The sequence below is a fragment of the Capsicum annuum genome, chromosome 8 (genome assembly GCF_002878395.1).
Source record: "Capsicum annuum cultivar UCD-10X-F1 chromosome 8, UCD10Xv1.1, whole genome shotgun sequence".
Lineage (NCBI taxonomy): Eukaryota > Viridiplantae > Streptophyta > Magnoliopsida > Solanales > Solanaceae > Capsicum > Capsicum annuum.
The window spans coordinates 155,955,005-155,980,399 of NC_061118.1; the positions used below are offsets into that span (position 1 = coordinate 155,955,005).

Consider the following 25,395-nt stretch of genomic DNA (forward strand, 5'->3'; position numbering starts at 1 on the left):
TGGGTATTTGTCAAACTCTAGAGTTACAGACAATCATCCTTAGCTTCTTTTCTCTATCATAAGCTCACTTCTAGGTATTTTGGACCTTATCCTATAGTTGCGAAGGTTGGTGCAATAGCTTATACTCTTTTGTTGCCTCCTGAAGTTTTGTTGCATCCTACATTTCACATTTCCCAACTCAAGTATTGCCATGTTGTTCCTTCTGAGATTATTCATCCTCTAGTGATCAATTTGGCCAGCCCTCTTTGTCCTACTCCTGAAGCAGTGTTAGATAAGAGAATGATCAAACGTGGTAACAAGGTCGTATCTCAGTGGTTGATCAAATGGACAAACCTGGACCCTTCTTATGCTACTTGGGAATTAGTTTCAATTTTGAAGACCAGGTTTCCTTCATTCACCCTTGAGGACAAGAGTGTAGCTCCACAGGGGAGTATTGATACAACTATTACTGATTAAATCCTAATTTGGCTGGAAATTCAATTATATCAAAAGTTGTTATTTGGCGGGAAAATTAGTTACTAGGCATGTTTTGCATTTTGCTAATTCCAGCTCATTTATGTATTTCCTTTATTTCCAAAATAGTATAAGTAGCAGCTCCTCAAGTTGTAATCACACTTTTGGAATGTCAATGAAATAGTTCTCCTCTATCTCTTTCCCTATCTTCTCTATTTTCTCTTCTCCCAACTTCTTCTCTTCTCTACTCTTTTTGTATCCCTCTTCCTGTTGCTCTGTTCTTCGCAATCGATATCAGTTTTTGGTATCATTAGATAGGGTGGCCTCTGGCCCCTGCTTGCAGGCTGTGTATACGTACGTAAATTAAAGAGCACCACCTATATACCTTCTCCAATACATTTGTTCTAATACTATTTCTAGGTTTAGCTTTTGAAGTTTGACTTTTTCTTTGAAGTGGTTTTAGTTGAATTAAAAGCTTGGCTATTACTCCCTCCGTCCTAGTTTACTCGTCTCAAATTTTCTAATTTGATTTCTCATTTTAATTCTCATTTTTCATCAATCAAGACAAGACAAATTTTTTTTTTTTTTTACCCTTAGTATTAATTATTTTTTCTCCAAATTAAAATGTAAACAACATTTAATAGGAATACTATGATAAAGAAATCATGTTATTAATTGTTTTTCTTAATTAATGTGCAATGTCAAATTGAGACGGTAAAATGGGATGGAAGAAGTAGTATTTAGCATCAATGACATTTATGAGACCCGCGTAGTTATATGTAAAAGTTGGAAAACATAATTAAGACGAAAGAAAATTAAATAAAGAGGAAACCATATGTTAAAGCGAAAGCTTGACCAAAAAGGTGCAAGAGCGGAGTGTTTACTACAAATTTTTAATTTATGAAAAATAAACAAGCACAAACAAAACTAAAGAAACAGGAATAGTATTAGATATCTTAATCTCTTTCTGAATATCCACGAATTTATTAAATATTTGAGATGCCTTTTCAAAAAGTATATATCACCCTATAAATAAGCGTAATTTAGAGTTCAAGATATAATAGCTCCAAATTAGATTTAGGACAAAGTAACCTTCAGGAATCTTAACAAGATTAAGCTCATCTCGTAAAGTCCTACTTATAAATTTTTCGATGTGTAATAACTTATCACCACCTCGCTAGCTAGTAGGCTCACTTAGGTTAGGGTTCAGTTCTTACCAACATCTGATATGTTAATCTACATTTATCTAGCTAGAAGTCGGGCGAATAAGAATCATTGCTTCTCTCTGCTATTAATTTCTTGTGTTCATATGGTGCCCAGTACGTTTAATTAATATTTTCTTGATTTAGTATGATGATCAACTAAAATGAACAATGTAACGTATATCACGTGAGTGAGTACACATTTATCGTTGCTAGCTGCCAAGTAGAATGGAGGGTGCATGCAGATGGTATTGAATTTGTTGTTGGTGTGAGTGTGGTGGTTGACAATTGACATTGATTGGTCTGAAAACATTAGCCCATCACATAATAACTATTTACTGTGTTCTGAGGAAAAGATGGTGCTAGAAAAATAAATTTCATCAAGCAGAATATAGGTTAACCTTCTCCAACTACTCACATTACAGATCATTGCTACTGTATTTGTTACTCCTTCCAACTGTTTCTTATTTTTATTTTTTAAATTCTGCATTAAATGTTTCCAACCCCTACTTTTGCACATTTAATTTGTAGCACACTCCTCCATCCAATATTCCATATTGTAGGACCATTTTTTTTTTCAATGCTCGGATCACTCTTTTCCTATCTTTGCTGGACTGCCAAGTTAATGCTTTCAACACAATTCTTCAAAAAAACAAAAAGCGTGCTTGTAGTACTGTAATCCTTCGTCTCAAAATATACAAGTATGATTTTGGTTTATGTCACGCTTTTTAAATAAATAAATATAAAACATAATTTATTATATTACTCCTATTTATTAGTTTCTCTGTTGAATTTTAATTGTCTGTTTTGAACTTTGCATGCCTCGTAAAAACAATGACCAATATAAATATTTTACCGCAACAGTCATATTAATTAATTGATGTATGGTCTTAGAAATAAATAATTAGTGTTGAGGATAAAATATGAAAGAAAAAAAATATTTTCCTTTTGATATGCTAAAAGTACTTACATTTGTAAACAAGTGCTTGCAGCGTGCCCAATAAAATTGTACTTATTACATTTGTATATACACTATATATTAATCCATTCGTTACAATTTATGAAAAGATATTTGATCAGGTACAAAATTTTAGAGAAAAAAATATTCTTAAAATTTATAATCTAAAATAAAATAAGTCATAGAAAATTATGTGTCTATAATTCATTTTATTAAAAATAAATAAAAAATTTAAAATTAAATTATTACTAATGCATAAGCCATTAAAGATGTCTTGACTGGACACGCACAATGTCATGCATTTTTCATGTTTAGTGATCGAGCATACCAGGTTTCTCGCTTACTCTTTAAATTGTCAAATTTAAAAAGAAAACAAATTAATAATTGTTTTAAATTATTGGTATTTTTTTCCCGATTTGCTTACCAAATTTAAGTTTTACTTTTTTTTTGTAAGGAAAATAAAAGTAATTATAAATACTTTTACTTTTTCTTAAAAGAAAATATAAAAAATTTTCATATTTGGCAAACCTCTTTTTTGAAGAAAAGGTTTTGTACATCTATAAATAGAAAACCCCCTTCTCATACCATAACATAATAGCATTCACAATATAGTCTTTTAACATCTTCGTTTAGGGGGAGATTTTCTCCCAATAGGATTTTAAGTTTTTTCAATATTATTTTTAATATGTAGGTCGTTTGATCAAACCATGTTAATAATATGTTTTTAGTATTTATTTTTCTTTGACATCTGAATGACCGTTTTATTGTTTGCAAACTTTAAGCTTCATGACGTCTTCTCAATTTCGAACCCAACATAAATTACTTGTCAATTTATAAAATCAAGATATGATTTAATTAAATTAGTTCAGTTTACTCTCACAATTAATTTCTTTTGAAAGTGTAAATTAGTTTGAAAATGTTTTAAAAAAGTTTCTTAATAAGAAGTAAATCAGTAAATCTATCTTTTCGTTTATAAATTTTTAAATGACGTGTAAAAACGAAAGATGTACAACTAATATGAGAGGAAAGTACTGTTTCGCCTCATCATATCACAGGGGCATCTGAGAAATTTGATCCAAACCCAAGGGTAAACTCTCATATTCCCATCTATATATTAGAAGCCCTTTTACCTATCCATCTCATTCCACAACATCTATTTCATTACAAAACAAATATTGTAAGCCAAAAAAGAAAAAAAAAAATGTCTCTTGTGACAGATGAGATCAGAGCCAGTGCAACAGAATTCTACACTGGAAATGAAATGTGCCAAGAGAAATCAAAGTTCTTGCTGACTGAAGTAGGCCTACCTAATGGCCTACTTCCTATGCAAGACATGTTAGAATGTGGCTATGTCAAGGACACAGGTTTTGTTTGGCTCAAATCCAAGAAAAAGACACAACACAAGTTTGAGAAAATTGGGAGATCAGTCCAATATGCAACTGAAGTGACAGCCTATGTGGAGCCGAACAAGATCAAGAAACTTACTGGGGTTAAAGCTAAAGAGCTACTCATGTGGCTAACACTTACTGAAATCACTGTTGATGATCCACCTACTGGCAAAATTCATTTCAAGACTCCTACTGGGCTTTCTAGGACTTTTCCTGTCTCAGCTTTTGAGCTTGATGTGCCCAAAAAGGATGTCAAAGAGGAGGTGAAGGAGGAAGTGAAAGAAGTTAGAGCTGCTGCTGTTGCTCCAGTGGAAGTGAAAGAGGTGTCTGCTGCTGTTGCTCCAGTGGAAGTGAAAGAGGTGTAAGAAGAAAAAAAAATGATTTGCTATGTCTTAGTATAGTTAATCTAATCCTTGATTATTATTATGGAGAAAGAAAGGAAGAAGTTTCATTTTGATCAAAAAGTTGTTGTACTACTTAATGTATCCATGTTCATGTACTCATGATCAAGTGGCTAGTTATCTCATTTCTTCTTTGAATTTAGTGACAGTATTAATAAACTTAGCTTAAATCAAGTTACTTTTCATGAGTCTTGGTCATATTTTCTTGTCATCGTGATTGCTTTTGGGTATCTCTGAATCCATGCTTAACTTCAACTCTCTCGAAGCATAGGGTGCCTGTTTTGATATACTCCCTCGAAGCATTAGCGTGGAATAAAGGACCCTAAATCTATGCTATTATGATGTAAACTGCGTACCACAATTAATAATCTATGCTTTTGGATATACTCCCTCGAAGGCTTTAGCGTGGAATAAAGGACCCTAAATCGTTAAAACTCAAATACTAATTACCTTGAGGAACGATAAATATTTTAAGGGTTCGTTTGGTTTGAAAACAAGTTATATCGGGATTAGTTATGTTGGGATAAGTTATGTTGTTGTCTGTCACGACCCGATTTTTCAAGTCATGATGGCGCCTACCTTATTCCCCGTAGGCAAGCCAAGCCATAGCCCGAAATAATAGGTAACAGGCTAATAGGCAGAAATCAGAAAATATCGCTTATAATGGTAGCAATAGTAATAACAAGTAACAAACAAAAAGTAAACATTTCTCATATACTAAAACGAGAGAAGGAAAAGGACCAAATACACAAAAGAATTCCTCCCAAGACCTGATAAGGTCGGTACTAGAGCCACTATTAAAATAAATCCAGAGTACTAGATAGAATCCAAAATATACACAAGTAGTCTCGAGTACAAACGACTAAACTAGAGTAGATAGAGAAGGATTAACCTAGAATGACAGTAAGCTCACCCTGCTCTGAATCAGTACTGGAAGGTAGGAATCACGTCAATGTCGGCTGCTACAACTCGGATCTACATCAGGAAAAAGATACAGATGTGTAATATGAGTACCAAAATAACGGGTACTCAGTAAGCATCATCGGCCGACTGAGCTCAATACAGAAAAGGTGTAACTACAATGCAAGGATGTAATCTAAATCAGCAGTAAAAAAGGACAGAAAGATAAACAACTGTCAAGCTACACCAATGAGATAAAGAGATAAATGTAAGCAATACAGAAAATAAATAATGCAGTAATTACAAACAAATCAAACATAACCTAACTAAGCCCCCATAAGCCGCTAGGCACATTGAAGAAGACAATATATTAGCCCAACTGTACCCCCATAAGCCAATGGGACACACAAGTAGCAATTAAGGAAAATAAACGTAAATCATTTGTAACTGTGTCAATCCCAATAATTATAGACATCAATATGTGCACCGAACTTGAACCGGAACCAATGGGTAGTAACGAGAGGCCAGATACCAGACTCGAACCGATAGTGATGGATGTAACAAGAGGACACGTGCCGGATTCGAACCGGACATAGTGAATAATAACGAGAGGCCACATATATAACATAACTCATAATCAGATGCCGGACTCGAACCAAAACTAAAAGTAACCACAACCATAATTAGATGTCAGACTCAAATCGAAACTCATAGGAACCACAATAATCAAATGTCGGACTCAAACCATAACTCATAGTAACCATAATAATTAAATGTCGGTCTCGAATCGAAACTCACAGTAACCATACCCAACTGCAATATTAAAATCCATATCATACCATAACAATGTCAACGTGGTATAAAAGTTCACAATCAATGACAGAAATAAAATATATACTGAATCTGAACATAAGCTAAAATACGTCTAATTACCGTACGCATATCTTAATTTTAAAGGGAAAAATTCAAGATTTTGCAATTTAAATTTCACGTCCTAAAGTGCTAGATGTTATATTATTTTGAAAGATAAATACCAAAATCTACTAGAACGGGATCCTAATTCAAGTAAATAAGACATGTTATATATATATTAAATGATACGCAACTACAAGAACTTAGTCAAAACTAGCATAACAGTTCACAATTTCAGTATATAAGCTCAATCTAAAAGTAGGATAAACCTAACCTACATGAACACCAAAATTAAAATATCTTTCCACGAAGCCTCTAAATATTGCTACTAAAACCCAAGTTTGGATATATTGATATGTATAACTTCACGACACACACTGGTTTATAAAGCCATAGGCGTAAGCAGAGAGCAGTTATTCTAGGAATATGTTTTTAAACTTATAGTGGCCAAGAAGTTAACATTTAACTTAAACAATAACAAGAAACAATATAACCCTTGCATTTACATTTAATGGAAATATGCCACCTTAGATAACACTTAACTTATTTTATTATATTCCACGACATCACATGCATAATTGCTGGCCACAATTAAGGCATAAGGGCCACTCCCTCCACGTGCCACTAAATAACTTTTAATTATTCCGTTATATATATTCAGATATTATATAAGTACGTAAAAAAATAAATATAATATTTTGAATATATCATAATTAATAAAAAATTATTTCTAATAAAACCTCTATTATATAATAATAATAATTTAAATATCTAAATTTGTTATTTTCGCTTAAAATATTAATAGACTATAAAAAATTATTATAAAGTGATACAAATATAACATAACTTAAAGAATGTAGTCAATATTAAAAATATTTTAGAAGACAATAATTATATTTTTACCAAATGACAATTTAAATCAAATATTTCACAATATATTAGATATTACTAAAATTTTGAAACAAACCACCTGAAAATCGAACTAGCAATGCCAACAAGTCAATAGTAACTTGGGACAGTTATAGAAAAACTCTGAATATCCAAAACTTGTTAAAATATAAAAAAATGACCGTGAGGGTCATTACAATAAGTTATCCTGGTATTATTTTTTAGTGATTGTTTGGTTTGTGGTACTAAAAATAATATATAGTGTATTGTTTGTATACTAAAATACCCTTCACAATATTTAACTTAATTATTTTCCTTCATATTAAATCATACGAAAGAAATTAACAAGTTACTAATTTTTTTTAACTTTATTAGTTTCTTTTTCCTAAAAATATATGTTAAGAAATTTATGTTGATATTTCTTAAATGTGTATGAAGCTCTAATATTTCGTGTTAAATTACTTATTTTGTTCTAAATTTCATAAAATACTGAAAATCTCATTTTTTTTGTCAAAAAAATTCATCATCAAAAAATGTGAAAAAGAATTACTCTCATTTTTTATTATTTAGTATCATTAATATTTTGAGATTCAAATTGTATTTCTTAAAAAAATAAATTTTTAAATATTTTTAGCTAAATATAAAAATATTTTTTTATTTAATAATTAAGCATGTATTAAGTTAGAAAGGGAATTTCAACATACTTTAATAACTTGGCCATGGTAAATTTGTTAGGAAAAATGAAAATTTATGTCCATGATAAATTTGTTAGGAAAAATGAAAATCTAAAGTACAATTAATAAACATTTCTACAAAATAGAAAGACAATAAATCTTTGCATCAATTTTGAACTTGATTATATAAATAATTTTTATGGTATCACTATCATTTTTCCATTACTCATCACTTTTGTAGCATTTAATAAGCTTATATTATTGTTCAAATTTATCAAAATGAATGAAAATTTGTAGAGTAATTAAAATTTAAATTAGGAATAAAATGATAAAAGAAAAAATTGACGCGAGAACTACTAAAATCTCACATTCTTTCTTATATATAGTAGTAAAGTAATATATATATATTGGTAAAATCATTTGAAAAAATGTTATTATTAGCATAGTTTTGAAAAAAATTTTAAAATAATAGCTAGCTAGATTCTCCATTACTCACCATAAAAAATTGTTTATTTGATTCATATAATTTTTCTCTTTATTTGTAAGTTAAAATTTTTTACTTTCTCCAAAACATATATAACGATGAATCATGTACTAGTTAGATTTATTTATTTATTTGAATTTTTAGATAAAAATATTTGAGTAAATTGGTAGAAAAGGTAAAATAAAAACGATAAAAAAATTGTGTAGAAACAACAAAATATTATACACAAAATTTTGTAATTTATTTTTTCATCTCATCTAAAAAATTGTACTTCATATGATAAGTTTCATATTCATTCGCATTAAAATCTAACCTATCTCATATACAAATACCTTATATTTTATAAAAAAAAAAAAAAAAGTAAAGTAATATATATAAAGTGATAATCAAAGAATTTAGGGGTTATTTTGTCATTTTATAGTTTATCCCAAGGATAAATAGTATTGGGATTGTTATCCCACTATATGTGTGGAGTAACTTATTCCGATACTATTTATTAATCCCGAAATAAATTATCCAGAATATTAACAACCAAATAATGCATCAAATAATTTATTCCAGAACTATTATTTTAGCCCGAGATTATATATTTTAGTACCTCACACCAAACGACCCCTGCTAAAAGGTAGTGTATGTTCGAGTGGTACTGTTTGTGACGGATATAGTTAATGATGACATTAATTTAAACCACGTGTTATAAGTTACTAGTATAGGTACCTGCGTGATGCGCGGAATTATTTTAAAAAATATTCAGTAAGAAAATATTAGCTTGTTTATTTTGAAATTAAAAAATTAATCAATTTTTATTATATCACATTAACTATTTTAAAAATCACTGAAATATTAAAACAATTATTAGTAGTAAAATTACAACTTATATATAATAATTAATCACAATTTTAATTATATTAGATATTTCCATATGAAAATAACAATATGAATAAATTTTTGAATCACATTCCATTGACTGATTTCTAAAATTTATAAAATATGAAATATGAAATATTAAATAATTGTTAATTTTTTTGTTGGTCTTTCACTTTTATATTTATAATTAATTAAGACATGTAATAATTTTTTTATTTTTCATTTCCAATTTTAATTTTTTTTATGTCTATAAATTTAAATTTAATAGTTAATTATATTTTATTTTAAAAAAAATTATCTTTCAATTCATTTTCAAACACGTAAAGTCCTTAATTGTATCAGTTACAAAACTTCTTATTCCAAATTTTAAATTTTACAACTCTCAATTCAAAAACTAAGCACATACTTATTATTTTCTTTTAAATTTTAATTTTTGTTCTATGATTTAGTTTCATCATTAATATTTTAAAATATTTTAATTATATTTATTATTATATCTATTAAATTAATTCAAACAAAAGCTATCATTCTACTATCAAAATACCCCCACCCCCAATCTCCCAATCAAATCCCACGCCCATCCCCCGCCTTTTATCTACCACTATTCCCCCCCCCCCCCAAAGCAAAAATATAATTTTTTTAACTTATTTAAATTTTTGTTAAAAAATTTTCCTTACCCACTCAACCCCCCACCCCCATCCAAAAATCCTAAAGAAAAAAATATTTTTTTACCCCACCTACTCCTAACCCTGATCCCCTACATAATTTATTTTAATTATTGAAACACTTTTTTAAAAAATAAAATAAATCTTATTAGAAAATTTCAATTGCAACGTTCCATTAAACGTCATACTTTCATAGATCTTTTTAAATATCTTAATGCCTATAAATTTAAATTCAAATTCAAATTCAATACATATTTGTTAGAAATATTCTTTCAATAGAATTCTAGGATACTTTGTCTTTTCTTTCTTTTATGTTAGCGAAACGGACTATTTTTTTAAAAAGAAATTGAAACATATTACATTAGTTTCAATTCAAGTTTAATTTGAATTTAAAACTTAATGGCATATATGTTTGTTAAAAGTATTTTTTAAAAGAAATACACTATAACGGAAAAAATTTAACATGACAAACTGATAAATTCAAACGGTTGATTTTTGAAAGAAAAACAACAAAGCATCTATGCAATCTACATAAGTAATTACCTTATGCTTCTTCTATTATTCGTTTCCAGATTTTCGACTCTAGCCTGCCATTTTCAAAGTTTATTGATTATTCAGAAATAGGTATATATGAAACTAACTTTTTTATTTAATAATAAAAAATATTTATTAACCCGAGCAACCTAGCACAATAAAAAAAAAGGTCAACATTCAATATATAAAATTATTTCATCATAATCATTGATCTCAATTCTTCACATCCAAACAAAACAAATGGTTAGCAGATTATAATCAAATAATCTAAAATTAAGTTTTAAATAGTAAGCAAATTGGACACAAATATAATAATAAAAGCATATGTCAGCCATGAATATTATATATCAATAAATGAATTTGATTAGAGAATAAAAGAATAAGCTTAAAAAAAAAGTAGAGAGTGAACTAAAAAATAAATTTGATTGAAAAATGAATTTATATAGGAAAGGATAATTGAAATTATGCCTTATCTAGTATAGAGTTTGTTTTTTATTCAAATTTTAGAAAAATCTGTTACTTCCAACTGAAATTCAAAAATTCAAAAGTTTATCACAATTTCAACTAACTAATTTTAAACACACTCTATCTTAATCTAAAAGTATTTTGTTAAAAAAAAATTACCTTTAAAACTAAATTTTATTAAAATAAATAATATAACATACAATAATACTAAGAGAACCACAATTCTTCTACTATAAAAAAAAAGGAGCATTCAAAACCAAACAACTGATTTTTAATTTAAATTTAATAATATTTAAATTTAAATTTAATAATATTTATCATTGGATATAACTTGGGATACTTTTAGTTTATATTACCTAATAATTTATATATTTGAATTTGAAATAATAACTTGAAACCAATGATATTATTATTATTATTATTATTATTATTATTATTATTATTATTATTCTAAGATTTTATCTCATTTAACTTTTAATCAAATGTATTAAAATATAATATATTAATACTGTACCTACTACAGCTATTAGTATACACGTACTACTACGATTTTTATTTGTTTATTATTATTGTTATTATTATTATTATATTATATTATTGTTATTATTATATTATGAATTCAAATATAATATTCAAATGATATTCTATTTTTAATCTAATGATTTTTTTTATTTTTAAAAGGATGATGTAAATTCAAATATTATATATAGAGATTCTTCTTCTTATTATTATTATTATTATTATTATTATTATTTAATATTTAAATATATTTTATAATATTAAAAGAGATAAGTTATGAATAGTTAGAGTTCATCTAGAACTCTTTCAAGTTAATGATAATTTTTTATATAAAATTTAATATTTTCAAATTAAATACCTCTATGTTTTTAAAAGAATGATGTATTTTAAATTTAAATATTATAGACATAGATTATTTTTATTCCTCTTCTTATTATTTAATATTTAAATATATTTTATAATATTGAAAGTGATAAGTTTTGAATAGTTAGAGTTCATCTAGAACTCTTTCAATTTAGTCATAATTTTTTTTAGGAAAAAGACATCATTTCTACCCCAAACTATACCCGAAAAGTCGAAGCCACACCTAAACTATACTAGTGACCTATTATACACCTAAACTATAAAAAAGTGAAACTATTTACAGTGAAACTATTTACACCCTGTCAGGCTACCACCACTTGCATGTGGTGTAGTGTTTTACACCCGCTACTACGTCAGCACCACGTCAGTAAAATGTATCATTTTTTTTATAGTTAAGGTGTGTAATAGGTCACTTATATAGTTTAGGTTTGGATTCAAATTTTCGACTATAGTTTGGGGTGAAAACGATGCTTTTTCCCTTAATGTTTTTAGCCGTTTACTTTTGTTATTTAATAGGCTGGACGCGCCTAAAATAAGTGTAACACACGCGCCTTAGAATGGGAGTCGCGGGGAGGTAATAATATCACTTTTATATAGTTAAGGTGTATAATAGGTCACTTATATAATTTAGGTGTGGCTTAGACTTTTCTTGTATAGTATGGGGTGGAAATGATGCCTTTTTCCCTTTTTTTTTTTTATAAAATCTAATATTTTAAAATTTAAATATCTCTAATTTAATATATCTAATTTTTTAATTAGATGATGAAGATCAATTAATTGAGCTACTAATAATTTTCCAAATATTTAGATTTATCATAATCTTTGATGACAAAGTTATTTTTGTATTGTAATGAATAAAAAGTGAAATCAATAAACTTGTAAGAGCAAATTTCTTAAAATAAAAAAAGAAGACACCTTTTTAAGATCAAATTCCAAATTAATGTTGTTGTATTGTTTTTTGTTATATTTATATCTAGAAGATCAAATATGTCACGGACTTATTCACTTTTACGATATAAATTCAATAAATACAATATTTTTTTCATTATTATAATTGATCCAATGTAAATTCAAATATTATATATATTGATTCTTATTATTATTATTATTATTTAGTATTTAAATATATTTTATAATATTAAAAGATATAAGTTATGAATAGTTAGAGTTCATCAAGAACTCTTTCAAGTTAATGATAGTTTTATTTATAAAATTTAATATTTTCAAATTAAATATCTCTAATTTTTTTATAAGGATGATATATTTTAAAATTCAAATATTATATATATAGATTATTTTTATTCCTCTTCTTATTATTTAATATTTAAATATATTTTATAATGTTGAAAAGGATAAGTTATGAATAGTTAAGTTCATGTAGAACTCTTTCAATTTAGTGATAATTTTTTTTATAAAACCTAATATTTTTAAATTTAAATATCTCTAATTTCTTAATTCAAAATTTTTATTACCATATCTATATCTTTGTTTTAAAAATTGTCACGTGACTATTTTAATAACTTGACACGTGGCATGTTGTCATGATTTTGTTTTGCTTTTACATATATATAGATTATTTTCTCCTACTTATTGGCAACATGGGGGAATTCATAAATGAAGCGGTATTTTTTGTGATGACGAATCAAGTTTATATTTTTATTACTTCTTCATTGATTCATTTTACTTTGTTCAGAATGAACTCAACTTTATACACTTTCAAAAATTATTATTTTCTTCCCTTATTTTTACTTATTCAATATTTATTAGTTTGACATATTCTTTAAGGAGCAATAAAAGAATGATAGTCATACTACATTATCTTTAAATGTAATAAATTTAATACTTTCAAAAATAACATTAAATTTATTTAGTTGAACAAATAAAAATAAACATCTAAAATTAAACGATGGGAGCAATAAATGAAGTACATATTTTATTATGATATGTATATACACACACTCTTAATGGACTTGAGAAATACAGTAATTTGAAATGACTAACTAGTACTAAGAGTAAAAAAGTAAAAAAAATATTCTTATCTTATTATGTTAAAGTGAAAATTTATATTTAATATAGTGATCAAATATAAATAAATGAAAGTAGTAACAATAAAATAAAATAAATATTCATCATAAGAAATAGAGTATAAAAAGACACATTAGAATTTTCATTAAATTAAAACTTTGCATGGACACTCTTAGGGAGTGGATATATCAAGCACACACAATTTATGTTGGCCTGAAAACGTTGAGTTTGGTAAGAAACTTTATGAAAATAGTGCACTGTATTCCAATCGTATAGAAAAGAAAGAGAGGTTACGTTTGACAAGAATCTAAAACAGATGGTTTGGACTAAAGTAGATATCCTAATTAAAATCTTCACCTAACAATTATTAATTTGTCCATAACTCATTATAAAGACATCAGCAATTAATCAGTCTTTTTTTATTTTATTTTTTCTCAAAAAAAAGGTGAAAAAAATATCTATACTTTGATCGAATTTGCAGTTACGCATCCTGAACTTTGCGAGAGTCCTATGACCCTCCTAGATTATTTTTTATCGTATTTAACTAGCATATATTTGGCACTTAAACCACCGCGTGTATTTCACGCACATTAAGCGCGTAAAAAAATGTTTGATAAGGGGCAAATATATGCCAGTTAAATATGGTAAAAAATAGTCTAGGGGAGTCATAGGACCCCCGCAAAGTTTCAGAGTGCGTAACTGCAGATTTTGCGTAACTACAGATATTTTCACACGTTTTTTCCTTTTTTTTAAAAAGGCTTCATCCGAAATTAAATGTGAGTATATACTTGATTCGCGGTTTTTTTTTTTAAATTAGAGAAACAAACACTCATTAAAAATTCTTCATTAGTGTGTTAGAATCTTAAACGAGAGAATCAAAATAAAAATTCTTCAAGAGCTTGATGAACTAATTGATTATCTGCATGTCTCAATTACCACTGAACTATTTATTAGCAAATCCGCTCCTCAACCAACTAAGAGCTTTCCCAAACACCAATACGAGCGAGATACATTATCTAAAAACCTTGTTTGCCCGCCAATAATATTTAGCAACCTGATTTTCAATTGATAAAACACCATGTGATGATAACACCTTTGTCATTCGGAATTCTTAATAAATTTAATGCTTTTGAAATAATGCATTATATTTAATCCTAAGGATAAAATGGATAGAAATAAATAATATCTATTGTTTTATAAACTAGACAAATATTCTTAAGACATCCTAAAAAAAAAAAGAAAAAAAAAAAAAAAAAATGGTGAACAAGTGAAGACGACCGAAGGGAGTACATTTGACGCTAGGTGTTTTTTCACTATTCCAAGATAAGGTATTGCGGGCATTCCAAAATGTCCAAACTACAACAAATACGTTTGTCGAAATTCTGTTGTAGGTCCTCAATCTAGTAAGGGCTGATTTTCCATATAGCCAACCAAACTCAACTTGCTGCTAACATTATTTAGGAGGAGTACATTCCGCCAAGCAATGATCAACACGTCTTTTGATTTATACTTTATGATTTTATGTGCATTATTCACAAGCTTTTCTTTCGGTTATAACAACTTTCTTAAATTTCGTATCAGATAAATAAATTAAAACCATGGGAGTAAAAAAAAGATTCAGAAAATTAGGAACATGGTACAAATTTCTTTTACCGGCGGATAGTGCATGAACATAGTTCTCTAGTGACTAAAGTTGACTACTTAAATTATTCATAGGCTTGGCTTACACTACTGACTACACAACACAATTGAAATTAGCACAACAATGTTGAGGCCTAATTAGGTTTCTATTCAGGAGTACAGGTTTCATTTTCAAATTCTTGATGGGCCTGGCATGATAAAACCTGCAGATAAATAAATGATAGATTAGATATGGCTAAACTTGAAAACTTCAACTTATTAAGTGCTATCAATCAAGAACCTCAATGCGAACAGTTTACATCTAGATTAGCTCGAAAGTCGGCACTAACATTGTAAAAAAATGCATGTAGTAAAGACACGTGGTGACGGACTTGAACAAACTATTCATGAATCAAACTTACTATAAGCTTAGGAACCATGACTTGTGAGGAAGCTATTGAAACAATGGAATGAAGTACAAGATGCTTGTTTCAGGTAAGAGAGACTTATATGCAATCACTACAGGAAATGAGGTCGAGAAAACAAAAAGGACAAAGAAGAAGCTCGGTGAATGTTCACACTTTGAAAATCATGGAGAGAAATTTATTCTTTTGCCAGGTTGCCAAATAGCCCATGAAAAAGAAGTTGCAACATGCAAAAAAACATGGATGTTGGAAAAACCTGCAGAACGAAAAGATTCAAAACAAGAACCTAAACTTCAAAAGGACAGGTTGAAGTAACTCCTGTACAGTCAGGAATCCTTCCTTGCTGGTGAGTCGAAGGATTATCAGATGAGGAACACGGTTGCTAGAAGCCCTGAGTAAAAGAATAGTCACCACACCATGAAAGAATGGCACAAGGGAAGCCTATATATCGGGCATGAACCCCTCAGTACAGTCAAGATAAGGAAACATTGTGCTGCTCATTAGTCCTGTAAGAGTGTTACTTGGGACCAAGGCAAGCCCCCAAGGGGGAGGATGAACGCTAGATGCCCAATGGGAAAAGGGGATAGGCTGGAATAGGCAGCCCAAAACAAGGCACTACTCCGGACTTAGGCAAAAGGAAAAAAAAAATGAAAAAATTCTTTACTGATTTGCAAGACAATCAACAACAACAAAATACCCGGTGTATTCCCACAAAGTAGGATCTGGAGAGGGTAAAGTATACGCAGTCCATACCAATACCTCAGATGAAGTAGAGAGATTGTTCCTGATAGACCTCCGGCTCAGGACAGTACAACCACAAAAAATATAAAAACAAACAACAAAATAGATACAAACGCTAGATAATAAAGGAAATAAGACATCGACAGAGTAATACTATAACCTATCTATTTGCGATCATAAACATCCTCAGAATACTACGAATATGAAACTACATGCATAGATACTCATCCAAACAATGCACTCCTCCCTATTAGTATGGGTGCACTCCTACCCACTAACCCTCTACCCTAATTCACGTCTTCCACACCTTCTTATCAAGGGTCATGTCCTCCGTAAGCTGTAACCACTCCATGTCATTTCTAGTCACCTCCCTCCAATATTTTTTCGGCCTACCTCTACCCCACCTTAAACCATCCATAGCCAGCCTCTCGCACCTCCGTACTGGAGTATCCATGCCCCTCCTCATCATATGTCCAAACCATCGCAACCTCACTTTCCGCATCTTGTCTTCCACCGAAGTCACTCTCAACTTCTCATAAATAACCTCATTTCTAACCCTATCTCCACTGGTAAGTCCATACATTCATCTCAACATCCTCATCTCCACACCACCTTTAACTTTTGGATGTGAGAGTTCTTAACTGGCCAATACTCCGCTCCATACAATATAGTCGGTTGAACTGCCTCTGTAAAACTTACCTTTAAGCTTAGGAGGCCTCTTCTTATCACACAAGACTCCCAAAGCGAGCCTCCACTTCAACCACCCTACATCAATACGGTATGTGACATCCTCGTCAATCTCTCCATTCCCCTAAATCAGAGATCCAAGACACTTGAAACTATCCCTCTTTAAAATGACCTGAGAATCCAACTCTACTACCACGTCAACCTCATGTGTCGAATCGCCTAATTTACATTCCAAGTACTCAGTCTTAGTCCTGTTCAACCTACACACTTTAGACTCTAGCATCTGTCGCCAAACCTCCAACTTAGCATTAACTCCTCCTCGAGTCTCGTCAATTAGTACAACATCGTCAGCAAATAACATACACCAAGGCACCGGCACCTTTCCTTGAATACGCCGTGTCAAAACATTTATCACCAAGAAAAATAAAATGAGTTAAGAGACGATCCCTGGTGCAACTCTGTCAAAATAGAGAAGTGCTCTGAATCTCCTCCTACCGTCCTCACACGAGTCTTCGCTCCGTCGTACATGTCTCGAATCAACCTGGTGTATGTCACGGGCATACCTCTAGCCTGCAAGCACCTCCACAGAATCTCCCATAGGGACTTTCTCATACGTCTTCTCGAGATCAATGAACACCATGTGTAAGTCCTTTCTCTCCCTATACTGCTCCACTAATCTCCAAACTAGGTGAATGGTCTCAGTAGTCGAGCAACCTGACATAAAACCTAACTGATTCTCAAAAATAGTCACGATCCTCCTCAAACGTATCTTTACCACTCTTTCCCAAACCTTCATAGTATGACTCAACAACTTGATACCCCTATCATTGTTGCAACCCTGAATATCCCATTTGTTCTTATATAATGGAATCATCGTACTCCATATCCAAGCTTCGAGCATCTTCTTTGCCCTAAAAATGATGTTAAACAACCTTGTAAGCTACTCCATACCAACCCCGCTAGCGGCTCTTCCAAAAATCCACCGGAATCTCATCTAGCCCGGTCTCCCGACCCCTCCGTATTCTACGAATAGCGCCCTTAACCTCCTCGACCTTAATACGCCTACAATAACCGTAATCGCGACATCTCTCTGAGTGCTCCAATTCCCCCAACACGAAACCTTTGTTCCTCTCATCATTCAAAAGTCTATGAAAATAGGACTGTCAACGCCTTCTAATGTGGGCATCCTCCACCAACACTTTTTCATCCTTCCCTTGATGCACTTCACTTGGTCAAGGCAGCGGGTCCGTCGTTCCCTAACCTTGGCAAGCTTATATAACTTCTTATCTCTCCTTTTCTCCTCTAAAGCCACATACAAGCTCTCAAAAGTTGTTGTCTTACCCGTCGTAACTGCTAACTTGACCTCTCTCCTAGCTAACTTATACTCCTCCCTATTCGTCTGCTTCTCTTTGTCATCCTTGCTCTCAACCAACCGAGCATAAGCCACCTTCTTCGTCTCCACCTTCCTTTTAACTTCTTCGTTCCACCACCAGCCCCCCCCCCCCCCCCCATGCTTGCAGATCAACCTTCTAAAGACACCCAAACCTCTCTAGCTGTTTCCCCGATACAACCGGCAGTCGTCTCCCACATACTATCCACCCAAGTTACTTGGACTCTTCACTTTTGGTGCCGCACCCGTGTCGACATGACATGGATATGGGTGTGGGATCCGTACCCGATTTGGTCAACCAATTTTGGGTACTTTGACCAAAATCAACTGGAAAAGTTCAGACAGATTTAAGAAATTTTGTAATCAAAACAAAAGCTAAGGTGAAATTGAAGAAAATGGAATACCTTGTATATAAAAATTTCTATGGTATTGCTTTTTCTTTTATCTCCTTTTAGGACATTCTTTTTGAACAATATTTTCTCCTCAAGTTTTCCACATAATATCTCATAATTTATGTTTTACAACTCTATTTCTAGATATTTTAATTATTTTTCGCCGAATCCCCGCACCCATATCCATCCCTAGATCCATATCCCCGAATAAGTAAATTGAGACCGTGAAGGATCCGACCTCTAGATCCGTACCCATATCGGACACCCGCACCAAGTCCGAGCAACTTAGCTATCCACATCCCCTCTACTCTCCCAAGCCCTCATCGACCATCGTCATCAGCTTCTCTCCAATCTCCAAAGCACTGGCCAAATTCAAGCTACCCCACTTAATCCGAGGGCGATTCTTCACATCCCTCCTCCTTCTGCCCTTTTTGAGTATCAAGTCCATCACCAGGGGATAAATTAGATAAAACAAAATCAAGAGATGATAAAAAACCCCACTTGGTGGGAATATACTGGGCATATTGTTGTTGTTGTTAAGAGATGATAAATCAAGGCAGCTTAAGAAACTCATTTGAAAACATTAAGGAGCATTGTTAAAATGAACACATGTCAAGTAGTAAAAACTAGAACAGTCTGAAAGTAGAGGCAACAATATCCTACAATCTGTATTCGTAAGTGATGGAAGCTATAGAGTACCTCAGAGTCTAAAGGGAATGATAAAAGAGAATAGGGATCCAAAGAAGGATTTTAAGAAGATAGTTCAAAAGGCATTTATGAAGGGTGATTACACGATGACAACTGGGGTTTAGAGGCCATAGATGGTATACATAGAGGTGCATGTCACCTCAAGACAAGATTGGTTCGCCTCTCTATAGTTGGAAGAGAGAATAGAATTTCATACTAGAGCATTTGGCCATAAAATTTCAGAAAGAGTTCACTTTTTTCAATCCAAATTACTCATAAAAATCCAAAAACAACATTTTCAAATATCATTTTTCGCTTTTAAAACAAAAGCTACTTTTTTTCAAATTTCACAACGAAACATGGACAAATACCCACTAAGAAAACCACTGGAATCAACATCAGCAGAGGACCAATTTTTTGGCCATGATAAATAAAGCACTAGGAATATAATTGCCACCAAAATAGGATTTTCCTACTCCTCAAACAAGAAGAAAAGTATGTACCTAGCATATATTTCTACCACACCACAAACATCACAACTTCAGTGAAAGATAAATTATGGACAAATGATTAAGACAAAAGCAAATACCATTTAGAATCTACAGTACAAATCCTGATTGCAGATCTCCCAACATTCCAATCTCGAAGATCACAACTTCAATGCCTGGAAAAATCGAGTATGTCAATATGGTCAAATTGAATGTAAGATACACAATAAGTCATATGTTGATAGCTTCAAGATAATAACGTTAGCTAAGGAGTTTATATGTGAAGCAAAGTTTTAGTCTAGTTCACATACAAGTACCAAATATCTCTTAGAAAATGTTAGTCATGGCATTGTGCCATACCAAATTTCTACACACTCTTATGATACTGAAACTTAATACAAAAACTCTTAGGGCCAGTGGCAATCAGCTAGAGCAAGGAGAAGTAACCAAATGTGTGTGAACAAGTACCACACTGACTATGGCAGCTAACTCTGGATCCTGTTGGAGTCTCTTAAGAATCACATATAGTGTGTTGATCCAGAAATTGGCATAAAAGAATATAGGATTGTACTAAGATAATGTATCCCCATCTCATAACAAAATGTATGATTCACAACAATAGTTAATAAGGTATGGTGGAGTTCATATTGGGTCCCATTCTATTTGGTTACATAGTAGAGAAATCAAAAGTTTCTCTACCTAATTGCTGAAATCATGGTAGATAGTCACTAGCCAGCGCTACCCATAAGCAGGGAAAGTTTGCCTTAGCTCTCTGCCTTTATATCAATTCCAAGAGTGAGACTGAAAGTAATTACTACTTAAATTTATTTCTTTAGCGATAGTGGGTATACACGAAAGGGGCGGGGGGAGGGGATTTGTTCATGTCAGGGTCAAGGGGATGGGTGGCCTGAAACCTGTTTCTTTAGCAAGTGTATCTTACGAGTCATATATATATATAAATATATATATATAGAGAGAGAGAGAGAGAGAGAGACACACACACACACACAAAGCAATACGTCACATAACTAATAAAAGACCCACTATAGAGATATTTTGCAGAGTCTTCCATGCCAAAAAAATAATCTAATTCATGAATTTTTGAATTCAGTCATTCAGAAAACTGTACCTGGGAAGCTCTGACCCATTTGCCGTTAATCCAGTCCAGATGCAGCCTTATATCAGCATGCTTAAACTCCAACTCCTCATTGTTCGCCTTAAAGTAAACTTTGTATCTCTGGCCTTTAAGTACTTTAGAAATTACACCCACCCACCACCCATCATTGTGCAAAGCATCAACTTCTTCAAGGACTTTGAAGCTTTTGAAAGGTCCAATATCAGGAGGAGGTGGTCGTACATGCAAACGATCAGTTTCTTCTTGCAAGAACTCTGTATCGTCATTGTTTCTTAAGTTCTTATACTCTATCAGATAGTTACCATTATCAAAAAGCTTAACAACAGTTGCAGCAAACCAAGCACCCTCAAAACCTTCTTCATCACTGCTGACTTCGACTAATGACCCTACACTAAATTCTTCTGCAGCTTTGTTGTTGAGCTTAGTTTCAGGAGATACAAGTTTCTGTATTTCGTGCCGAAGTAAAAATAAGTGGGGAGAGAAAAGAAACAAATCAAAAGTGAAACACATAAACAGAACGGAGAGGAAGTCGAAAATTTGAAAAATGCATGCCCTATTTATATAAGGTTAGTTATGTGTTATCTCATATAGACATGTACAATCATGAAAAGAAATGGAAGATATATACTTCAGATGAACCTACGAAGTGCCAGATTTGCTCATCAGTTAAATATAATAATATAAACATGCTTCCAACTCCCACTTTGTTCCTGGGCGTGTGTGTTTAGGGCATCTATAATAAAACTAGATTGGTCACAAGAGATGATTGAAGCCTGTCTTAGAAAAATTATTTTATGAATGACAATACCATTTATATCTCCTATATACTTGCATAGTCATCTTGTACTAGTTTACAATTGTATTCCACCTGAGTGGTAAAGAGGATTTGATTAATGATGCAGAATCTCCGTTCGTAAGTATGTATGTATACAGGTACAGGTTTACAAGTACTCACAACAGATTCATTTAACTTAATAAGTTTTGGTATAATTTGAAGGATTTAACAAACTATCCGTACCTAATAGGAAAAGGTTTTGACATTAGGGTGTGAAGGTCAATAATTTTTTAGAACAAATGGAGAAAGTAGATAGTAAGCCTATCCTTAGCAATATTGAATTTGCTGTCTACATAACCTAATGTTCTTTCAAGTTTGCAGCATGAGTTTGCTTAGCTGGGTTGAGAAAGGTGAGAAGCCGCCAGCAAGCAGACTTCTTTGAGATTTCATGTTTCCCTTGATCAGCTGAAAATTAAAGCACCCAAACCAAGAAGTGTAAACTGATTCTACTGGAAATGCTGTTCAATGCCTCTATATGATATCTATGAAGCTCCAATGCATATTCACATATCCTCCCCCTCAAGCCTTCAAATCAACTATCCCAAGAAATGCAAGTTCCCTTACACGTTTTCTTGATCAGTTAGCAAGTTCTCTAACACAATTTCTTGATTAATTCCACACATTTTCTTGATTAATTAGCAAGTTCCCTTACACATTTTCTTGATCAGTTAGCAAGTTCTCTAACACATTTTCTTGATTAATTAGCAAGTTCCTGTTGGAGCTGAAGCTTTAAAAAGAAACTCATCGCACAAAGGAACCAAATTTCTTTGAAAATGAAAATATCTGAGAACAAAAAGGAACATACCTCCTCATCTTCTCCTCCTTCCTCGAAGGATGGTTTCCACTCGCCATTAGCCCACTCCCGATGAGTCCGTATCTGAGACTCCTCAAATTCCAGCTGATCCCTTGTTCCCCTAAAGAACACAGAGTACCTCCCATCACTCAACACCTCCATCACCACACCTTCCCACCACCCATCATTGTAATTAGCATCCACCTCTTCACTCACCTTAAACTTCCTCCTCCTTTCAGGTGGTGGCTTTGGCCGCAGCTGAACTAAACTCATTGTCTCCTTCAACGGCTTTTTCCCTTTCTTATCCGCCATCAACGTCTTGTACTCCACCAACACCCGAATCTTACTGTCGCCGCCTTCGTCGTCTTCGTTATTCTTCCTCTGTTTCTTGAAAATGGGTCGCATGACCGTTCCGTCGTACCACGCGCCTCGAAAACCGTCTTCGTCACTGCTAATCTCTACTTCTGTCCCGTTCGCGAAGTAAGTACTGAGCAAATCACTTTCGTTTTGGTGCTTTGCCATGCCTGTTTGAAAGATGGGGAAAAGGAAGATTCTTGAATTTTGAAAAACTATGGAGGTTTGGCGGTTTTATGAGAGATTTGAATGAAATTATGTCTATGGGGGTCCGTTTGGATTGATAGATGTTGAGCTATTGACAAAGAGGGGGCTCTACTAGTTTGGTAATTGTGAAAACTTTATTTCGGTTTTGGGGTTTGGGGGGTTTGTCCCTAGCTAGGAAGAAGAAAGGGGAAGGTTTTTGAGTTATGGTGGGAGCTGGGGTGGGCCACATTTTAAATGAATTTTGTTTTGATTTTTTAGGGTGTGTTTGGTATGACGGAAAATATTTTTCATAGAAAATGTGTTGATATTTTACTTATTTTCTTATGTTTAGTTGTTGAGTGAAAAATATATTTTATGATGTTTGGTTTGTGATAAAAATACCTAAATTTTAACTTTACATGAGCTTGTGACCCTCTAATTTAAAATGTAATATATTTTCTAAAACATAATATTTAACTACACATTTTTAATCATTCGGTCAGTTTCTATGAGATGTGACATCAATAATTATACATTAATCTGACCAAATTTAGAAAATAATATAATTTTTTATCACGTATTAATAAAATAAATTTATAATTATGTATTTTTTAGTATTTTATTTATTAAAAATTACTCCCTTCGTTTCATAATAAATGAATTGTGATTTTGGCACACATATTAAGGAAAAAATATTAAAGAAATAAATTTAACATAACTTTTCATTTTTACCCAAAAAAAAAAATTGACCTTGTAATACATTTTCAAAAGTTAATTGGTTGTCAAATCATAAAGACAAATTTAGAAAAAAATTCAATGATTCACTTATTTTGAAACACCAATAAATACCCCAACAATTCACTTATTTCGAAATGGAGTGAGTAACTTCTTAATACGATTTATGAAAGAAAAAGTCAAAAAGAGTGAGTTAGTTGGTAGTACTTGATTTGACAAAATGAAGCAATAATTTTTTTAGAATTTTTTTTTTTGGTAAGAAACACAATAAAAGTTATAATTTATAAATTGTAATAAAAAAATTTAATTTATAAAAGTTAAAAAAGTTATAAAGTTTTAATTTATAATTTTTTTTTTAAATATCAAATATGTACTATATACAACTTATTACTCGTTATTCTTGTTATTTGAATCTACTTACTTATTAGTGAACTTTATTTTGAATGAGAATATCATCAAGATAATATTTATATATGACTTGTAAACAAAATGTCCTTTATACAAAGCACTTTGTATATCAATTGTTGCTGCCATGTGTGATCTTCGTGACTCATGTGTGATCTTCGTGACTCGTTGAAAAATTCTGTCAACCATAAAAATATTTTTATTAGAAAACAAAAATAAAATCAAGGTTTGGCAAATAATAATATAAGCATTATAGTATTACAAGAAAAAACATATAAATATTTCTATACTAAAATAACTTTTTGACAGATTTTAACATTTTTATTTTGTTTGTACAGATTGTGTTTCAAATCAGAAATAGAGAGTGTTAATGTTGAAAAAGATTCTGCTAATCAAGAAGGTAATATCTCACTTTTATAAAATATTCTTATAGTTTATTATTATTTGTGTTTCATGCTTCTAATTTAAACATTGTTATCTTAAATCACAATGCAACTAATTACAATCATTTTTCAGGAGCTCATAATACTTATACCATCGATAAAAATTTTGTATTTGAGATTGGTATGAAATTTTATTCGGAAGAGGAATCATACAATGCATACAATTCATATGCCGCGGCAAAAGGTTATGGTGTTCGAAAAGGTCCAAAGACTAAAAACAGAAATAATGAGATAGCGAGATGCTTATTTTTTTGTTCTTATGAAGGACAATCTGATAAGCTTTCTCCTTTTCAAGAAAGGAAGCGACAAAGATTAGAATATAGATGTTGATGCTTGGCTTGTATAAAATTTCAAATATCAAATGACATGTGGGAAGTATGT

General features: G+C 31.4%; 2 protein-coding genes across 2 annotated transcripts; one reads left to right on the top strand and one right to left on the bottom strand.

Moving 5' to 3' along the window:
* Positions 1 to 3,672: 3,672 nt before the first annotated feature.
* On the top strand, positions 3,673 to 4,587 carry LOC107879834. Its single transcript, XM_016726774.2, has one exon. The coding sequence runs from the start codon at positions 3,815 to 3,817 to the stop codon at positions 4,364 to 4,366; it is 552 nt and encodes a 183-aa protein (XP_016582260.2). The 5' UTR covers positions 3,673 to 3,814; the 3' UTR covers positions 4,367 to 4,587.
* A 10,736-nt stretch (positions 4,588 to 15,323) lies between these two features.
* On the bottom strand, positions 15,324 to 23,672 carry LOC107839729 (protein AGENET DOMAIN (AGD)-CONTAINING P1). Its single transcript, XM_016683344.2, has 4 exons — positions 22,904 to 23,672; positions 21,258 to 21,707; positions 20,230 to 20,304; positions 15,324 to 15,542 (listed from the first exon to the last, which is right to left on the bottom strand). Exons 1-3 carry the CDS (start codon positions 23,411 to 23,413, stop codon positions 20,290 to 20,292), a joined length of 975 nt encoding a protein of 324 aa, XP_016538830.2. The 5' UTR covers positions 23,414 to 23,672; the 3' UTR covers positions 15,324 to 15,542; positions 20,230 to 20,289.
* Between the last annotated feature and the right edge of the window lie 1,723 nt (positions 23,673 to 25,395).

Bases quoted from the DNA above. Each gene is read 5' to 3' on its own strand.
- LOC107879834 (XM_016726774.2), top strand. From the start codon at position 3,815: ATGTCTCTTGTGACAGATGAGATCAGAGCCAGTGCAACAGAATTCTAC.
- LOC107839729 (XM_016683344.2), bottom strand. From the start codon at position 23,413: ATGGCAAAGCACCAAAACGAAAGTGATTTGCTCAGTACTTACTTCGCG. The intron at 21,708-22,903 runs GTATGTTCCTTT...CACGAAATACAG, and splicing joins AAGGAGGAGAAGATGAGGAG to AAACTTGTATCTCCTGAAAC.